This window comes from Salmo salar, chromosome 01 (assembly GCF_965601325.2).
Source record: "Salmo salar chromosome 01, fSalSal1, whole genome shotgun sequence".
In the NCBI taxonomy this organism is placed as follows: domain Eukaryota; kingdom Metazoa; phylum Chordata; class Actinopteri; order Salmoniformes; family Salmonidae; genus Salmo; species Salmo salar.
Window position 1 is genome coordinate 23,356,229 of NC_138291.1, and position 20,154 is coordinate 23,376,382.

The following is a 20,154-nucleotide window of genomic DNA, read 5'->3' on the forward strand; positions in this document are numbered from 1 at the left end:
GTCTTTGATTTGAACAGCCTAAATGCTATTCAGGACGTGTGGAAGCTCTGGAAATTAAAAGGATGTGTCACCTTAAAACTCATCCTTGTGAGTCTTCCTTTAAAAACAGTTACTATTATAATATACTTGATTTTATATTTGTTTAAACACAATTTGTACACGTAGTACCACAACGGTCTGCTTTTAAAGCTAGCCTCCTGAAACATGAACCCTATAGTGAGAGCAGGCTTTAGGCTTGATAACAGTCTGGCCTTTTGTTTTCACGCACAAGTTAATGGGTGGCACACCGTTGATCTAATGGAAATTAACTGGGAATTATTAGAGCCACATGCAAATGTACATCATCCACTTTGGTGTCTGGTGGCCTATTTCCCATAAAGGGAGTGAAGAAGAATAATAATGTTCTTACCAAGGGGAAGGGTCTTGATGAGAGGAGTACTCAACTCTCCCACTATCCACTTCATAGCCATCATTTATTCCTTAAAGCGCAAACAAGACAGATCAAACATTTTGATTTGTGCATCTATCTTCGTAACTAAATTTAAAAAAGAATGTCAAAAGTTGGCTAATGATCGAGCAATATAAGAACTTTTTTCATGTCTGTATGTAATGTATCGGTATCTATGTTGTCTAAATGTTGTAATGTTTTTGCACAATGGAATTTAGGGAGTGTTTTGTAATATCCCGGTCACATTTTTAAAATGTATGTACTGTGTATACAGTATGTGTTTTATTAAGTGGCAAATAAAATCAATCAATCAATAAATCTATTACATGATAAGCTGTGTTGTGTATTCTCATACAGTACCAGTCAAAAGTTTGGACACACCTACTCATTCAAGGGTTTTTCTTTATTTTTACTATTTTCTACATTGTAGAATAATAGTGAAGACATCAAAACTATGAAATAACACATATGGAATCATGTAGTAACCAAAAAGGTGTTAAACAAATCAAAATATATTTTATATTTGAGACTCTTCAAAGTAGCCACTCTTTGCCTTGATGACAGCTTTGCACACTCTTGGCATTTTCTCCAGCTCCATGAGGTAGTCACCTGGAATGTATTTCAATTAACAGGTGTGCCTTGTTAAAAGTTCATTTGGGCCAATCAGTTGTGTTGTGACATGGTAGGGGTGGTATACAGAAGACAGCCATATTTGGTAAAAGACCAAGTCCATATTATGGCAAGAACAGCTGAAATAAGCAACAATCCATCATTACTTTAAGACATGAAGGTCAGTCAATCTGGAAGATTTCAAGAACTTTTAAAGTTTCTTCAAGTGCAGTCGCAAAAACCATCAAGCGCTATGATGAAACTGGCTCTCATGAGGACCGCCACAGGAAAGGAAGACACAGAGTTACCTCTGCTGCAGAGGATATGTTCATTAGAATTAACTGCACTTCAGATTGCAGCCCAAATAAAATGCTTCAAAAAGTTAAAGTAACAAAGACATCTCAACATCAACTGTTCAGTGGAGACTGCGTGAAATCAGGCTTTCACGGTCAAATTGCTGCAAAGAAACCACTACTAAAAGGACACCAATAAGAAGAAGAGACTTGCTTGGGCCAAGAAACATGAACAATGGACATTAGACCGGTGGAAATATGTCCTTTGGTCTGATGAGTCCAAATGTGAGATTGTTGGTTCCAACCGCCGTGTCTTTGTGAGACGCAGAATAGGTGAACAGATTATCTCTGCATATGTGGTTCCCACCGTGAAGCATGGAGGAGGTGGTGTGATGGTGCTTTGCTGTTGACACTGTCAGTGATCTATTTAGAGTTGAAGGCATACTGAACCAGCATGGCTAACACAGAATTCTTCAGCGACACGCTATCCCATCTGGTTTGCGCTTAGTGGGACTATAATACATTTTTCAACAGCACAATGAACCAAAACACACCTCCAGGCTGTGTAAGGGCTATTTGACCTAGAAAGAGAGTGATGGAGTGCTGCATCAGATGACCTGGCCTCCACAATCACCCGACCTTCCTCATGAAGCTGGTTGAGAGAATGCCAAGATTGTGCAAAGCTGTCATCAAGGCAAAGGGTGGCTACTTTGAAGAAATATTTGAATTTGTTTAACACTTTTTTGGTTACTACATGATTCCAGGTGTTATTTCATAGTTTTGATGTCTTCACTCTTATTCTAGTGTAGAAAATAGTAAAAATAAAGAAAAACCCTTGAATGAGTTGGTGTGTCCAAACTTCTGACTGGTACTGTATATGTAAATGGATGAAGAGGAAAAGCACTGACTCAAAAAATCTGTACACACGGTGGGTATATTCTCTATACGACACTAGTAACAAATCTTTATGGGACGGTGAGCCATATGCTCAGTGTTGACCGATGATTAGGCCACAGTGGCTGGCTGGAGGGGTAGTGTGGGGTGGGGTGGTGTGGGCGATGATTCCCCTTATCTGACAGATTCTCCTCCTCGTCTCCAGAGCTCTGCTGCCTCTCCTGCATGGCAGACTGTTTAAGCAGCTGATATGCTTTTGTCGTCTCTGTTCAAAAAACACAAAATGCCCCAGTTAAATATTGACTCAAGACCCAAGTTTCCAACTTTCAGAGGCTGTGTGTTTGATGAGACAACACGCACCGATGGCTGGCTCTTTGGGTCTTCAGAGCAGGGCAGGCTAAACTGTGTACGTAAGTAGTGTACATGCGCACGCCAAGAGGAGAAACAGTTTCCACGACACCATATTCACCCTCCACATTATCGCTGTATCAGGTTGGCTGGCACCCCTACTCAGAAGAGATTGATTTGATTTTCTTTAAATAAAACACTAACTACTTCCATATACAGTGGATTAGGTATCATATTTGACAACTACACAGGCTTCAAAATCAATAGAGAAGCTGAAAGGTCGTAAAATTTGTCCACCATGGTAAATCAACATAATAGCATAGCAATATAGTTGTTTTAATCCCAGTTTTAGGCTAGGAATGTCAAAAGTTGGCTAATGATTGAATACTTTGGACTCTGTGGGCAACAAATGAATGTTTGGCCTTACAGAAATGATTAAACAATGTAACATTTATATGACAAATACAGTGCATTCGGAAAGTATTCAGACCCTATGACTTTTTCCACATTTTGTTAGGTTACAGCCTTATTCTAAAATGGATTCAATCGTTTTTATCTCTCCACATCAATCTACATACAATACCCCAAAATGACAAAGCAAAAACAGGTTGACATTTTTACAAATCTATTAAAAATAAAAAATAAATGAAATATTACATTTACATAAGTATTCAGACCCTTTACTCAGTACTTTGTAGCAGCAGACCCAAGAAGAATTGAGGCTGCTTCAAAAAGCTTGGCACACCTGTATTTGGGGAGTTTCTCCCATTCTTCTCTGCAGATCCTCTCAAGCTCTGTCAGGTTGGATGGGGAGCGTCGGTACACAGCTATTTTCAGGTCTCTCCAAAGATGTTTAATCGAGTTCAAGTCCGGGCATTCAGAGACCTGTCCCAAAGCCACTCCTGCGTTGTCTTGACTGTGTACTTAGGGTCATTGTCCTGTTGGAAGGTGAACCTTTGCCCCAGTCTGAGGTCCTGAGAGCTCTGGGGCAGGTTTTTAATCAAGGATCTCTCTGTACTTTGCTCCGTTCATCTTTCCCTCGATCGTGACTAGTCACCCAGTCCCTGCCGCTGAAAAACATCCCCACAGCATGATGCTGCCACCACCATGCTTCACCGTAGGGATGGTGCCAGGTTTCTTCCAGACGGGACGCTTGGCATTAAGGCCAACGAGTTCAATCTCAATTTCATCAGAACAGAGAATCTTGTTTCTCATAGTCTGAGAGTCCTTTAGGTGCCTTTTGGCAAACTCCAAGCCGGCTGTCATGTGCCTTTTACTGAGTGGCTTCCGTCTGGCCACTCTACCATAAAGGCCTGATTGGTGGAGTGCTGCAGAGATGGTTGTCTTTCAGGAAGGTTCTCCTATCTCCACAGAGGAACTCAAGAGCTCTTTCAGAGTGACAACACCTCCTTGACCAAGGCCCTTCTCCCCAAATTGTTCAGTTTGGTCGGGTGGCCAGCTCTAGGAAGAGTCTTGGTGGTTCCAAACTTCTTCCATTTAACTTCTATGGGCTACATAGGACGCTAGTGTCCACCTGCGGGACATAGCCAGTGAAATATCAGGGCGGCAAATTCAAAACAACAAAATGTCATAATTCAAATTTCTCAAACATACAACTATTTTACACCATTTTAAAGATACACCTCTCCTTAATCCAACCACATTGTCAGATTTCAAAAAGGCTTTACGGCTAAAGCATAGTTAGATTATGTTAGGACAGTGCCAACACAAGAAAAACCACACAGCCATTTTCCAAGCAGGAGAGGGGTCACAAAAAAACAGAAATACAGCTAAAATTAAGCACTAACCTTTGACGATCTTCATCAGATGACACTCCTAGGACTCAATGTTACACAATACATGTATGTTTTGTTTGATAAAGTTCATATTTATATAAAAAAAAAAACATTTTACATTGGCTCGTGATGTTCAGAAAATATTTTGCCTCCAATACTACTGGTGAATCAGCACAACAATTTACAAAAATACTCATCATAAACGTTGATAAAATATTAAACTGTTATTCAAAGAATTATAGATGAACATCTCCTTTATGCAACCACTGTGACAGATTTCAAAAAAGCTTCACGGGGAAAGCACACTTTGCAATAATCTGAGTATGGCGCTCAGAAAAAGACATCTAAAATCATAAATAGCATTAGAAATATTCACTTACCTTTGATGATCTTCATCAGAAGGCACTTCCAGGCATCCCAGGTCCACAATAAATGTTGTTTTGTTCGATAAAGTCCATAATTTATGTCCAAATACCTCCTTGTTGTTTGCGCGTTCAGTAAGCTACTCCAAATGTAGGAAGCGCGCTGAAAATGTCACGACAAAAAGTTATATTTACGTTCGTTGAAACATGTCAAACGTTGTAGAGCATCAATCTTAGGGCCTTTTTAACGTAAAACTTCAGTAATATTCCAACCGGACGATTCCAATGTCTTGAAAAACGTTATGGAACACAGCTACCCCTCACGTGAACGCTAGTAATTGAGGCCATGTCATTCTCTTGGTCATCAGACTCCAGGAGGTCTTGTTCGCTCTCTGTTGACTGCAAAAGCCTGAAACACGTTCTAATGACTGTTGACATCTAGTGGAAGCCTTAGGAAGTGCAAATTGAACCCTAAGTCACTGTATACAGACTTGAAAAACTACAATCCACCTCCTGGTTGGATTTTTTTCGCAGGTTTTTGCCTGCCATATGAGTTTTGTTATACTCACAGACATCATTCAAACAGTTTTAGAAACTTCAGAGTGTTTTCTATCCAAATCTACTAATAATATGCATATCCTACGTTCTGAGCCCGAGTAGTAGGCAGTTTAATTTGGGCACCTCATTCATCCAAACTACTCAATACTGCCCCCGGGCCCAGAAAGGTTAAGGATGATGGAAGCCACTGTGTTCTTGGGGACCTTCAATGCTGCACATTTTTTGGTACCCTTCCCAGATCTGTGCCTCCGCAGATCTGTGCTCTCCGGACAATTCCTTTGACCTCATGACTTGGTTTTTGCTCTGACATGCACTGTAAACTGTGGGACCTTATATAGATAGGTGTGTGCCTTTCCAAATCATGTCCAATCAATTGAATTTACCACAGGTGGACTGCAATCAAGTTGTAGAAACATCTCAAGGATGATCAATGGAAACAGGAGGCACCTGAGCTCAATTTTGAGTCTCATAGCAAAAGAGTCTGAATGCTTATGTAAATAAGCCATTTCAGTTTTTCATTTTTAATACATTTGCTAAAAAATCTAAAAACCTGTTTCGCTTTCTCATAATCAGGTATTGTGTGTAGATTGATGAGGATTGTTTTTATTTAATCCATTCTAGAATAAGGCTGTAACGTAACAAAATGTGGAAAAAGTCAAGGGGTCTGAATACTTTCCGAAGGCACTGTATATCTAAGTATCTGTCCATTGTAGTTGTTGTCTGTAGATATAATAAATGCATGTCACTTTAAGCATATACAGCCACACATTCTTAACTCATTACCTTCAGTTTGTGCTGACAGTGTGTGGTAACAGATAGACAACACTCACTGTTGCCCAGCAGTGGCTCCAGCCATGAAACTGGACTGCAAATGTCTCTTTTCAAAAAATATTTAGCTTTTGATTAGTTGTGATTTGAAACTGGACTGGTTCTGTGGGCTTGCACCCTTGGAGATGCTCACAGATGAAATGCTCAGTATGAAATCTATGCTAGCCAAGTGTTTCTGAGATTCTGGTGTGAACTGGAACCCAGGCCGCTTTCAGCATGCATTCACATCTCGCCTTTTCAAGTATGCTGCTGCATAGCATTGTTTAGAAGATAATGAGAACCAATGGCCGAACTCTAGCTACACCCCGGTGTCCTGACAATTAAACCGCTGCATTATATGGGTGTGAATTATCAATTTGGCCACGCCTCTGCTCTGGCCGGCTGAAAACATGCACTGTTTCTCCAAGATAATTAGAGGAATTGCACAGCTCTTCAGGTGGGACTTTGACCCCAGATTGACCTTGATCATCCTGCCACAGCCATCCATTTAAAAGAGCCCATTATCAGCGGCTGTGAGAGGAAAACAAACGCCACACAAGAACTCTGAATGTAGGGCTCGGCACTGCCTTTTTACCTCCAATAGGAATACTTTCCACGGGGCTCTCGTCCTGGCTGTCCTCTTCACCACTTTGTAGTCCTGTAAGAAAGGGAGCCCCACACAGAGCTCAGAGACAGGGGGAGGCTGGGACTCTGGGTTTCCCTTTGTCTGAATAGAGGGCCCTATGAAGACAGGCTGCCAGGGATTCAGAAAGAGGCCTACGTTAAAAGTGTTGCGATTCTTTGTCATATGAGGGAAGTTTCATTTCAGTATACCGATTGCTCATACTTAACAGAAATGGCACCATTCTACCATTGCTCACATCCCGACCCTCTCTCCGTCTCGCTGGGAAATTACTGACTTTTTTCTGTTTGTGATGTTGTGAAAACTAAACTTGCAATATCTGCTAAATGCTTCTGATTGAAATAGTTCTAGTCTAAAAACACAGGCATCATTGGACAGGGTCATACTCCCAACTTCCCTCATTAGTTTTAGTCTTGACTGGTTACACAGTTCACTATCATAACCTGGAGAGTGATGCATCACTACTTGGACTAGCACATTGGCTACTGTACCAAGTGGCCAGCCAGACATGGTGAGAGAGCAATAATGACCTTGCATTCCTGCGGCGCGGTGCTCCTGAGCAGGTCTGACTGGTTGGACCTCCACATCACTGTCGTAGGGGAATGAGGGAAGGCCACAAGATGACGACTCACTCGCCACCTCCACCGAGGGACACTCCTCACTGGAACGGGACAAAAGTGTCCTCTGCAGCACTTTGGCCTGCAACCATGGCAAATTAAAACCACATTCTAATTGCTTCCACATTGTGAAGGGAGAGTCAAATTGAACTACTACCAATTAAACAAGTAATCTACCAGGCCTGGCTGTAGTACAGAGCACAGCACACATCCTGACAGAGCACTGCACATCTCTCTCCCTCCCTCTTTCTCCCTCTCCCATGAGATTAGACAAGCGCCTAAAGAATGCAATCATCCTCACATTAATGTGAAATACGTTAAGATATCTCCACTTGGCAGAGAGGATAGAGACAAACTGCTCTCTTCCTTCCTCTCCACTTATCTCCTGGGAGACGAGGATACTGTGTGATGACATACAGATTCCTTTCACCGTATCAACCCAGCCATCATCATCATCATCTGAGAGATAGGCCCTCTCTTGTCTTCAAAGGCTGCCTCTCAGCTCAGACGGCTGTTCACAACTTTTAACGAGCACTAATATGAAGGGGATGATCAGGAGGATTTAGACAGAGACAAACTTTAAGTACATGTACAATATTAGTTGTTATAGGCAGGTCATTGGGAGACTGACAGTGTGTACAGGCTTTCATATCCTGAGAGGGGAACAAACACCAACTCCAATCTGATCTCCACTTCAACACTGACAATCAAAAATGTCCTGATCCCTATTCCTGATATTTCTCTTTTTAAATATAGTCAAATGTACCACGGAGCAGAGAGAGCTCTCACAAACCCAAACCACTGCATTTTAAATATCAATGAATGCAACTGTTGGCCCTTGAATACTCAAAGGGCCTCTTTGAGGGTGCATGCGATCTGCATGCTCCCGTTTGTTACAGAGTGGTGAAGGCTGTGTGGCAAGACGTGAATAGAAATTCAGTTTGCTCTCGTGTATGAGAGTGAAGGAGAATAAGCTGCTGTGTGTGTTTGTGAGAGAGAGAGAGCGAGCGAGCGACTATTTGCACATCATTACAACACTGTGCATATACATACACACATAACATGACATTTGAAATGTCTTTATTATTTTGGAACTTTTGTAAGTGTAATGTTTACTGTTCATTTTTTATTTCACTTTTGTTTATTATATATTTCACTTGCTTTGGCAATGTAAACATGTTTCCCATGCCAATAAAGCCCTGAGAGAGAGAGAGAGACACACTCAAGCTCTTCCTGGTGCACTTGGACATGATGATCAGGATGGCGGCACCTCCCTTCTCTTTGTCAGTTCATATTTTCAAGAGCCTCTACAGCCTCTCTCTGCCTGTCTGTCTTGCGTCAGGAAATTGAATACAAATAAGATTGTTATTTTTCAAAACTGATTATATTACAAGAAATAAACTTATCCTTTGTTGTGAAGAACAAATATTTCCCACTCCTTCATCAAATGTTAAGAGATTAATCTATATAGACATACACATTGATTTGGTTTGTGATACAGTTACATGTGTCTCAGTACCAATGAAAACCCTAAGCACACAAACAAAGAAAGTAACAGAGACGATTCAGGAAGGAAGATGAGATGCTCTTATCTCGATATTTCAGCCTCTGTGGGCCTGGTGAATTGTCACTGTAATTTCATCGGCCGTTTAATTAGGCATACTCTGTTGCAAGGTCAATGAGTAGGGACTTTCAAAGACTCCCGCCTCGGTTGTGAAGACGGTCTAATGCCTGCCTCATTCACACGGGCCTAGGCCACAGCAATACTTCAGCTAATAACAAATTAAAGGCCTGTGTTTTCAGGAGAATAAGCCACAGGATGAAAGGAGTCTGGGCAGAGCCTGTTATTTGCGATTAGTGCATGGGTCAGAGTTTCCCTTCGGTCAAGGTCACCCTGTGTAGTAATCTGATGAATGGGAATCACTATGTTTCACACCCACAGAGACAAAGAGGCCCAAAGTGCTATCGCCTTCTTAACACCGATTGTCCATACAATGGCTGCTATCTTTGAAAGACAATTAACATAAGAAAGCCCCTGATATCGTGTTGTCTGAGGTTTAACACTATGTATCGGTAAAAATGTTTTAAGATATCCTTGTAATGCATGACATGTGCTTGCAGGGCTCTAAATTAACCTTTTCATTGGTAGCAATGGTGTCCTAACTTACAAAATGTAGGAGTACCAGTATTCTTTACTTTTATCGATTGAGATATGGCCTCTATATCACACACACACACTACTGTTCAAAAGTGTGGGGTCACTTAGAAATGTATCTACATAGGAATATCTACATAGGCGACAGAGGCCCATTATCAGCAACCATCACTCCTGTGTTCCAATGGCACGTTGTGTTAACTAATACAAGTTTATCATTTTAAAAGGCTAAGGCTAATTGATCATTAGAAAACCCGTTTGCAATTATGTTAGCACAGCTGAAAACTGTTGTTTTGATTAAAGAAGCAATAAAACTGTCCTTCTTTAGACTAGTTGAGTATCTGGAGCATCAGCATTTGTGGGTTTGATTACAGGCTCAAAATGGCTAAAAACAAATAACTTTGTTAAATAGTACCCGCAAAACACCAGTCTCAATGTCAACAGTGAAGAGGCGACTCCGGGATGCTGGCCTTCTAGGCAGAGTTCCTCTGTCCAGTGTCTGTGTTTTTTTGCCCATCTTCATTTTTATTGGCCAGTCTGAGATATGGCTTTTCCTTTGTAACTCTGCCTAGAAGGCCAGCATCCCGGATTCGCCTCTCCACTGTTGACGTTGAGACTGGTGTTTTGCGAGTATGATTTAATGAAGCTGCCAGTTGAGGACTTGTGAGGCGTCTGTTTCTCAAACTAGACACTCTAATGTACTTGTCCTCATGCTTAGTTGTGCACCAGGGCCTCCCACTCCTCTTTCTATTCTGGTTAGAGTCAGTTTGCGCTGTTCTGTGAAGGGAGTAGTACACAGCGTTTTACGAGATCTTCAGTTTCTTGGCAATTTCTCGCATGGAATAGCCTTAATTTCTCTGAACAAGAATAGACTGACGAGTTTCAGAAGAAAGTTATTTGTTTCTGGCCATTTTGAGCTTGTAATCGAACTCACAAATGCTGATGCTCCAGATACTCAACTAGTCTAAAGAAGGCCAGTTTTATTGCTTCTTTAATCAGAACAACAGTTTGCAGCTGTGCTAACATAATTGCAAAAGGGTTTTCTAATGATCAATTAGCCTTTTAAAACACAACGTGCCATTGGAACACAGGAGTGATGGTTGCTGATAATGGGCCTCTGTACGACTATGTAGATATCCATTAAAATCTGCCGTTTCCAGCTACAATAGTAAATTTACAACATTAACAATGTCTACAATGTATTTCTGATTAATTTGATGTTATTTTAACAGACAAAAAACATACTTTTCCTTCAAAAACAAGGACATTTCTAAGTGACCCGAAACTTTTGAACGGTAGTATATGTTGGGCCAATACTGTATGTTTTAGCTACTTCTGAAACACATGTTGTGCCATAGAAACAAATATGTAACCCTGTAAATTCATTTGTCTATTATAAAAAGCTAAAATGTTCATACAAATAGGTGTTATTGAATATTAGGTTTCTACATTGTGTAAAAAATTATATTTTCCTATGTAGATGCATTCCACTGAACATCTATGTTTGTGACTGATGACATGCATGAGATCAGTCATTCATTCATTACTATGATCAATGATCTCCTGAAGAAGCTATCCCTTTTCCTTTCTTTCTGTGCCCCCAAATGTTTGGATATAGCCTACTAGTAAAGTTATCAGGTTGTTAGCTAGCTAGCTAAAAGAGGTAACATGACTGTACAAAGTGTAAACAAATGACCCGCAAATAATTTTAGAATGGGCCGCGACATGGTTTCTGAATGTAAAATAAGGACCACCAATCCGCCGTTGGAAGAAAAAAATGTTGCACAGGTAATATGAGTCATGTCTTTTGAACTGTTTGGGCTAGAAACAAGCCGTTTTCACTGTAGTAATGGTACAACCACACAGAAGAGTATAACGGCCAAGTGAAGAGAAGAAATACATAAAGGGTGATGGGTGGTGGTACTTAGATTTTTTCATTGTTGCACAGATAGTACTTTTAAAAACGAAATACTTTGAGAATAAAGTTACAATATTTTGTGAATAAAGTGGCAATATTTAGATAATAAAGTCAACATTTTGAGAATGAAGTCGCAGTTAAATGTCAAGACTGAAGTAGGGGATTTTGTTAAGTGTATGCTTCCCTCGCTCCCTGTTGCTGTGCGCGCCACAGTTGAAATGCCTGAGTTAGATGGCCTGGTGAAACTATACTTTAGAATTGGCTTCAGTAACAAGGAAATCCTTGGTCTTTTACTACAAAGTAACCATATTATTGGTATTAGGACCTTGAAGAGGTTGCGCCACAGATTGGATATTTTCAGAAGGAAGGTTTTGTAGTAACACAAGACACTATACAATAGATCTACAATCAAGTCAATCGATCCTCAAGGTGTGAAGCTTAGGCACGCACGACGCCGACGGTAGTACACGACCAAAGGTCCCAAGGCGATATGGCATATGGACACATATGACAAAATTATGTGTGCAACGCCAGGGTTGTGGGTTCGATTCCCACGGGGGGCCAGTACAACAACAAAAAAATGCATGAAATGAAATGTATGAAATGTATGCATTCACTACTGTAAGTCGCTCTGGATAAGAGCGTCTGCTAAAATATAAATGTAAAATGTAAATCGTGTAATAATAAACTATATGGTATTGCAATAAATTGCTGCATAGATGCTTTAGCCGTAATGTTATGTCGGTGGAAACCGTGTTACTAAAGCCATAGGTTTTACCAGGTCATCTAAGGCATTTCTACAGTGCACAGCAACATGGAGCCAGGGAGCCATGCAATTAAAACTTCTTAGGGCTCAAATCCCGTTAACGGGATTGATTTGACAACAGTCAGTGAAAGTGCAGGGCGCCAAATTCAAACAACAGAAATCTCATAATTAAAATTCCTCAAACATACAAGTATTATACACCATTTTAAAGATAAACATCTTGACAATCCAACCACAGTGTCCGATTTCAAAAAGGCTTTACAGCGAAAGCACACCATACGATTATGTTAGGTAAAAAAAATTAAAAAAAACATACAGCCATTTTCCAGTCACAAAAAGCAAAAATAGTGCTAACATTAATCACTAACCTTTGATGATCTTCATCAGATGGCACTCATAGGACTTCATGTTACACAATACATGTATGTTTTGTTCGATAAAGTTAATATTTATATCCAAAAATCTCAGTTTACATTGGCGCGTTATGTTCAGTAATGTTTTGCCTCCAAAACATCCAGTGATTTTGCAGGGAGCCACATCAATTTACAGAAATACTCATCATAAACGTTGATGAAAGATACAAGTGTTTTACATAGAATTACATTTACATTTAAGTCATTTAGCAGACGCTCTTATCCAGAGCGACTTACAAAATGGTGCATTCACCTTATGATATCCAGTGGAACAACCACTTTACAATAGTGCATCTAAATCTTTTAAGGGGGAGGGGGGGGGGGGGGGTTAGAAGGATTACTTTATCCTATCCTAGGTATTCCTTAAAGAGGTGGTGTTTCAGGTGTCTCCGGAAGGTGGTGATTGACTCCGCTGTCCTGGCGTCGTGAGGGAGCTTGTTCCACCATTGGGGTGCCAGAGCAGCGAACAGTTTTGACTGGGCTGAGCGGGAACTGTGCTTCCTCAGAGGTAGGGGGGCCAGCAGCCAGTGGTGGATGAACGCAGTGCCCTTGTTTGGGTGTAGGGCCTGATCAGAGCCTGAAGGTATGGAGGTGCCGTTCCCTTCACAGCTCCGTAGGCAATCACGAATTAAAGATACACTTCTCCTTAACCTGTTATGGCTAGGGGGCAGTATTTTCACAGCCGGATAAAAAACGTACCCGATTTAATCTGATTATTACTCCTGCCCAGAAACTAGAATATGCATATAATTATTAGCTTTGGATAGAAAACACTCCAAAGTTTCTAAAACTGTTTGAATGGTGTCTGTGAATATAACAGAACTAATTTGGCAGGCCAAAACCTGAGAAGATTCCATGCAGGAAGTGGCCTGTCTGACAATTTCTTGCCCTTCTTGATTATCTCTATCCATTACAGAGGATCTCTGCTGTTACGTGACACTTCCTACGGCTCCCATGGGCTCTCAGAAGGCGGCAAAAAGCTGAATCGTGGCTTTGCAGGCTCTGGTTGAAAAAAAGTAGCGTGTTTGGGTAGTGGCTGGTTACAGTACTGTGAGACTCAGGCTCGTGCCCGCGTCGACAGAATGCTTTGTTTTCTTTCGTCTGTTTACCTAAACATAGATTCCCGGTCGGAATATTATCGCTTTTTTACGAGAAAAATGGCATAAAAATTGATTTTAAACAGCGGTTGACATGCTTCGAAGTACGGTAATGGAATATTTAGAAATCTTTTGTCAAGAATTGCGCCATGCTCGTGACCCTTATTTACACTTCGGATAGTGTCTTGAACGCACAAACAAAACGCCGCTATTTGGATATAACGATGGATTATTTTGGACCAAACCAACATTTGTTATTGAAGTAGCAGTCCTGGGAGTGCATTCTGACGAAGACAACAAAGGTAATCAAACTTTTGTAATAGTAAATCGGAGTTTGGTCAGGGCTAAACTTGGTCGGTGTCTAAATGGCTAGCTGTGATGGCTGGGCTATCTACTGAGAATATTGCACAATGTGCTTTCACCGAAAAGCTATTTTAAAATCGGACATATCGAGTGCATAGAGGAGTTCTGTATCTATAATTCTTAAAATAATTGTTGTGTTTTTTGTGAACGTTTATCGTGAGTAATTTAGTAAATTCACCGGAGGTTTACGGGGGGTATGCTAGTTCTGAACATCACATGCTAATGTAAAAAAGCTGTTTTTTGATATAAATATGAACTTGATTGAACAAAACATGCATGCATTGTATAACATAATGTCCTAGGGTTGTCATCTGATGAAGATCATCAAAGGTTAGTGCTGCATTTAGCTGTGGTTTTGTTTTTTGTGACATTATATGCTAGCTTGAAAAATGGGTGTCTGATTATTTCTGGCTGGGTACTCTGCTGACAATCTAATGGTTTGCTTTCGCTGTAAAGCCTTTTTGAAATCGGACAGTGTGGTTAGATTAACGAGAGTCTTTTCTTTAAAATGCTGTAAAATAGTCATATGTTTGAAAAATGGAAGTTTTCGGATTTTAGAGGAGTTTGTATTTCGCGCCACGCCCATCATTGGATATTGGAGCAGGTGTTCCGCTAGCGGAACGTCTAGATGTAAGAGGTTAATGCAACCGCTGTGTCAGATTTCAAAAAAGCTTTACGGCAAAAGCACACCATGCGATAATCTGAGTACAGCGCTCAGCCACCAAGTCAGAAATAGCATTATAAATATTCACTTACCTTTGATCTTCATCGGAATGCACTCCCAGGAATCCCAGTTCCACAATAAATATTAGTTTTGTTTCGATAAAGTCCATATTTATGTCCAAATACCTCCTTTTTTGTTTGCGCGTTCAGTTCACTATTCCAAATGCACAATAAGCTCAGACGAAAAGTCAAACTTTCATTACAGTTCGTAGAAAGATGTCAAATGATGTATAGAATTAGCTCATGGCATTCTGCCAGACACCTGGTTCAAACAGCTCTTATTCTCTCCCCCTTCACAGTAGAAGCCTGAAACAATGTTCTTAAGACTGTTGGCATCTAGTGGAAGCCTTAGGAAGTGCAATATGACCCTACAGACACTGTATATTGGATTGGCAATCACTTGAAAAACTACAAACCTCAGATTTCCCACTTCCTGGTTGGATTTTTTCTCAGGTTTTTGCCTGCCTTATGAGTTCTGTTATACTCACAGACATCATTCAAACAGTTTTAGAAACTTGAGTGTTTTCTATTCAAATCTACTAATAATATGCATATCTTAGCTTCTGGGCCTGAGTAGCAGGTAGTTTACTCTGGGAACAATTTTCATCCGGATGTGAAAATAGCGCCCCCAAGCCATAAGAAGTTAACCAGATACCCTACCTTAATCTGGAAATATAACTGCGACTTAATTCTCAAAATGTTTACTTTATTCTCAATATTTTTACTTCATTCTCTAAATAAAATGTAAAGTCTTCAAAATGAAATGTTTAATTTACCATTTGGATTTAAATTTGTTAAGTTAAATTGACTTTATTCTCAAAATATTGCCACTGTCTAAATATTGCAATTTAATTTAGACTTTATTCTCAAAGTTTCGACTTTATCCTTGTATTTCAAGTTTTCAAAGTACTATACGTGCAAAAAACCTAAACTGGTACCACCACATATCCCTTTTTTTTCATCACTTGGCCCTAACACTCTTCCGTACAACCATGATGCTAACAAATATACGCTCGCTTTTGTCTTTAGGGCACTGGTGCTCCCAAATTAAAATTCCAGGTCGCAAAACAATATTTTTAGAGCATATGCAACCAAATTGGTAGCACTTTAGAGCCCTATGTGCTTGCAGCGCATGATGACTGCTTCAGTAACAAGCCAGAAGTGGAAAAAACCTGCGATTCAAACCCCTGGAGTCTGTACTGTATGTAAAAGCAACTGTACTAGTGTATTGTGAGATGCATACCTTGGTGCTATAGGAGGCATTGTGCGGCAGTAGCAGTGGAGTGAACAGCTGGACGAGGCGCTCGGTGGTGAGGACACGGTGGTCCTTCAGCAGAAGGGTGTGCTTGAACCAGGGATCCCACAGAGGAGCAGCGTCAGGTGGGAGACAGGAGCTGCAGCGTGGAGGACAGGGGTGGAGACACACACAGCATCATGAGGAACACAGGCCTGTTGTCTGAATGGATATGTACCATAGTAAGATACAACATAAACATCTTTCCTTACAGTGAGATAATGTACTTATACTGTCTTATCTATATACTGTAAACACTTCACACATCATGTTCTTCATGTTTTTTGCTCATTCATGCATGTATGGTGAAAAACCTTGTAGATGGAAAGAAAAACACATGGTACACAAATAAAAAGTGGTATAGTTTGACATCTTGATATATTGAAAAGAATTGGAACTTAACTGATATTTGTGAATGGAAGTTAACCTAACGACACATAAGTTGGCTACATACTGAGAAAAAGTCAAGCGACCACAGTAGGGTATAAAACATATCAGGATACTTTATTTAGCAGAGCATATCAGAGCTTGGAGCTATGGTTCAATGTGGAGCTCCTGATTATCAAAAGAAACCAAAGTCACAGATAGTTTAATTTGCTCATCACATTCTCTCTCCACACACACACACACACACACACACACACACACACCACCACCACACACACACACAGAGTTAGGCTACTGCTGGAGGTTACACAAATTACCTTCACATTTGTGGAGGATGGAGGCCAGTTCACGGCCATTCGATCCAATCTCAACCTGTTCTAATGTGTTCTCACCCCCGACATCTAAACTCCACTCTAACTGTCAAGAAAAACGCACAGGAACTAATCTGGTCTTTGTCTGAAACATGGAATTCCTCTTTGAATCAGTTCACTTTTCATTTCGATGGTAAGATTGGTCTATTGAACTTGGTCACTTGTAGAGCACTGATATCTCTGGTCTGAATGACTCAATTATAGCTCACATTTATTACAGGAACAGAGTTCAAAATATCCCCATCTTAACTCACTCAGGCTAGTTGCAAGATTTAGAAAATATAACACTGAGGGACCCTGAAACAGCAAGACCAATTGAAACTTTTTTCTACATGTGATCTTATTGCACATATTTGCCATATTGAATAATGATTAAGTAATTATACAAATTAATATCAATCCTAATTTTCTCTAGAAAAAAATAACAAGGACGCAAAGAAACCTGACAACTAGGTGACAGTAGTTCTGATCAATCTGGCAAAAAGGACATCATTGGGCAAGATGTTATTTCCTTTCCTGCTTTCGATGGCAAACACTTATTGATACATGTTTTTAGATCTTTATCGTGTACACAAATGGAACATCACAAGACAAGATGTCACTTTAGTTTCAAATGCCACATAGCCGTTGAATTTACCTGACTCCCAAAAGCCAGAACAACCATGATTAAGCTGCAAAGTGCGGTTATTATGACAATCCAGTGTCTTTCAAAAACCCTTAGAACCCAAGATGTGCTGCAATGACACTTAAATTAATGACACTTCATTTAGAAGTGAGAGCCCTTGGCGGCAGGATAATACATTTTCCTCCAGCTCCACAAACACTGGTTGATAATGAAAAGAATTGCAGCCAAACTTAAGACCAATATAATTTCTAATGAAGGAAAGCTTACCTGACCACTTTTTTACATTTGCTATCACCAACTAATGAGACCCAGTACACATTTCTTTCTCTTCTGTGGAATAGTTCTTCGATGCTCTCCAGTAGATGGAAGAACACCTGGCTGGACAGCCTAAAATAACATACAGGTCAAATGAACACACAGAGACAAAATGGCTGATGGATTTCAGATTTTTCCAGTTCATTTGATTTCAACTTGGTACTCAAGGTATGCTTGTACTTGAGGTGTAGGTGTTACAGGAATGTCCTAATGTGTGTGTAAGAGATTAAGGTACTATGGTAGCATTTGAATTGATTGACATGTTAACCAATGTCAGAGATGGGCTCAACCATTCAATTCAATGTCAATTTATGCACCAGGCAGGAAAATAAAGTGCCTCAGCACTGGAAACATAAAAATGTTAACTAATAAACAGAGGGGTTTATAAACAGAGAAAAACTGCTTCATAACTTACATAAAAGTCATACCATTTCAATATAACACAAGGTGGCTGCCTCAAAATCTACTTTAGGGCCTGGAAAAAACACATTGACTTATAAAAAACACCAGTTTCAACCAAATTCGAAAGCTAACATAGCCCAACCTCCGAGTCCCAACAAGAAATTACCCAAATATGATTTCTTTTGGTGGGAGATTTACACTTTAAGCTGTCCATGTGAGGGTATGAGAAAAGGTGCCTAATGCATGTGGATTTTGGGAATCCATTTCTTTCCTGAGCATTAAGCTCTGGGTGTCCCCCATTGAATTCCCCAGAAACCCCAGCAGAAATCCTGAGCCACCCAACACAAAAGGGGCAAAAATAATTTATGACAATCTATAATGGGCTCTGGGGTTAGGGGTCAGCAAACAATTGCTCCTTCCTTTTTGCAGGTTGTTTCCTGGTAACATCCTGATTAAGCTGGCAGCTTGAATTATATCCATGACATTCTGTAGTGCACCATCCATCTGCACTAAGTCCTCTTCAATGCAACTGAAGTAGCTTGGGCAAAAGCTCTGCCCCCCCCTCATAGTTATCTTTCTCTCCACGTTATTTGTCAGTGCTCTTCAAAAAAGGGACCTTTTTACAAAAGAAAAGAGAATTTGTTGTGTGCACCAAACCTCTCCGTATTGTTGTGAGAGCTTCATCGCGAGGTCTCAAACCACACGTTTGGTGTGGCTGTGTGTGTCTCTGAGTCTCGACAACATCAGGAGTGCATTGTTAGTACGGATGAAAGGGTCAGACTCTTGGGAGCAATATTACACTGACACTGCATACAGTGGATATTTCACCATGATATCCAACATGTAATGGTCTCACATGAGTGATTGGTGTCTTTCAGGGTACTTCTTTTCACACACAATGAAAATTGAAAATGCTGGAAAATACTACTAGTTGTATCAATGGTTTTGACCTGGTGGAGCAAATAACACTACAATAAATATAACTATTAACTGTAAGAACACACAATAACTGTGACCTGACACCACAAGAACAGTATATACTGTGTCGCTAGGTGAATTTAAAATATTGATTGGGGACGTTCTTACTGAGGAATGTAATTGTTCAAATCAAAGTTTATTTGTCACGTGCGCCGAATACAACAGGTGTAGACCTTACAATGAAATGCTTACTTACAGGCTCTAACCAATAGTGCAAAAAAGGTATTAGGTGAACAATGGGTAAGTAAAGAAATAAAACACCAGTAAAAAGACAGGCTATATACAGTAGCGAGGCTATAAAAGTAGCGAGGCTACATACAGACACCAGTTAGTCAGGCTGATTGAGATAGTATGTGTAACAGTGTAGGTTCCGTCCCTCTCTTCGCCCCAACCTGGGCCCGAACCAGGGACCCTTGCACACATCAACAACTGACACCCCACGAAGCATCGTTACCCATCGCGCCACAAAAGCCGCGGCCCTTGCAATGCAAGGGGAAACCCTACTTCAAGTCTCAGAGCGAGTGACGTCACTGATTGAAATGCTATTAGCGCGCACCACCGCTAACTAACTAGCCATTTCACATCGGTTACATATGTACATGTAGATATGGTTAATGTGACTATGCATATATGATGAACAGAGAGCAGTAGCATAAAAGAGGGGTTGGCGGGTGGTGGGTGGCGGGACACAATGCAGATAGCCCGGTTAGCCAATGTGCGGGAGCACTGGTTGGTCGGCCCAATTGAGGTATTATGTACATGAATGTATAGTTAAAGTGACTATGCATATATGATAAACAGAGAGTAGCAGCAGCGTAAAAAGAGGGGTTGGGGGGGGCACACAATGCAAATAGTCCGGGTAGCCATTTGATTACCTGTTCAGGAGTCTTATAGCTTGGGGGTAAAAACTGTTGAGAAGCCTTTTTGTCCAAGACTTGGCACTCCGGTACCGCTTGCCATGCGGTAGTAGAG

General features: G+C 40.5%; 1 protein-coding gene across 1 annotated transcript in view; it reads right to left on the reverse strand.

Annotated features, from left to right (window-relative positions):
- Positions 1-1,026: 1,026 nt before the first annotated feature.
- LOC106577674 (centrosomal protein kizuna) overlaps positions 1,027-20,154 on the reverse strand; it is a 36,903-nt gene continuing 17,775 nt past the window's right edge. The window contains exons 5-8 of the mRNA XM_014156144.3: positions 16,054-16,204; positions 7,289-7,457; positions 6,711-6,773; positions 1,027-2,509 (exon numbers count right to left, since the gene is read on the reverse strand). Coding sequence (XP_014011619.1) covers positions 2,316-2,509; positions 6,711-6,773; positions 7,289-7,457; positions 16,054-16,204 — 577 coding nt within the window. The 3' untranslated portion in view covers positions 1,027-2,315. The remainder of the gene's footprint in view (positions 2,510-6,710; positions 6,774-7,288; positions 7,458-16,053; positions 16,205-20,154) is intronic.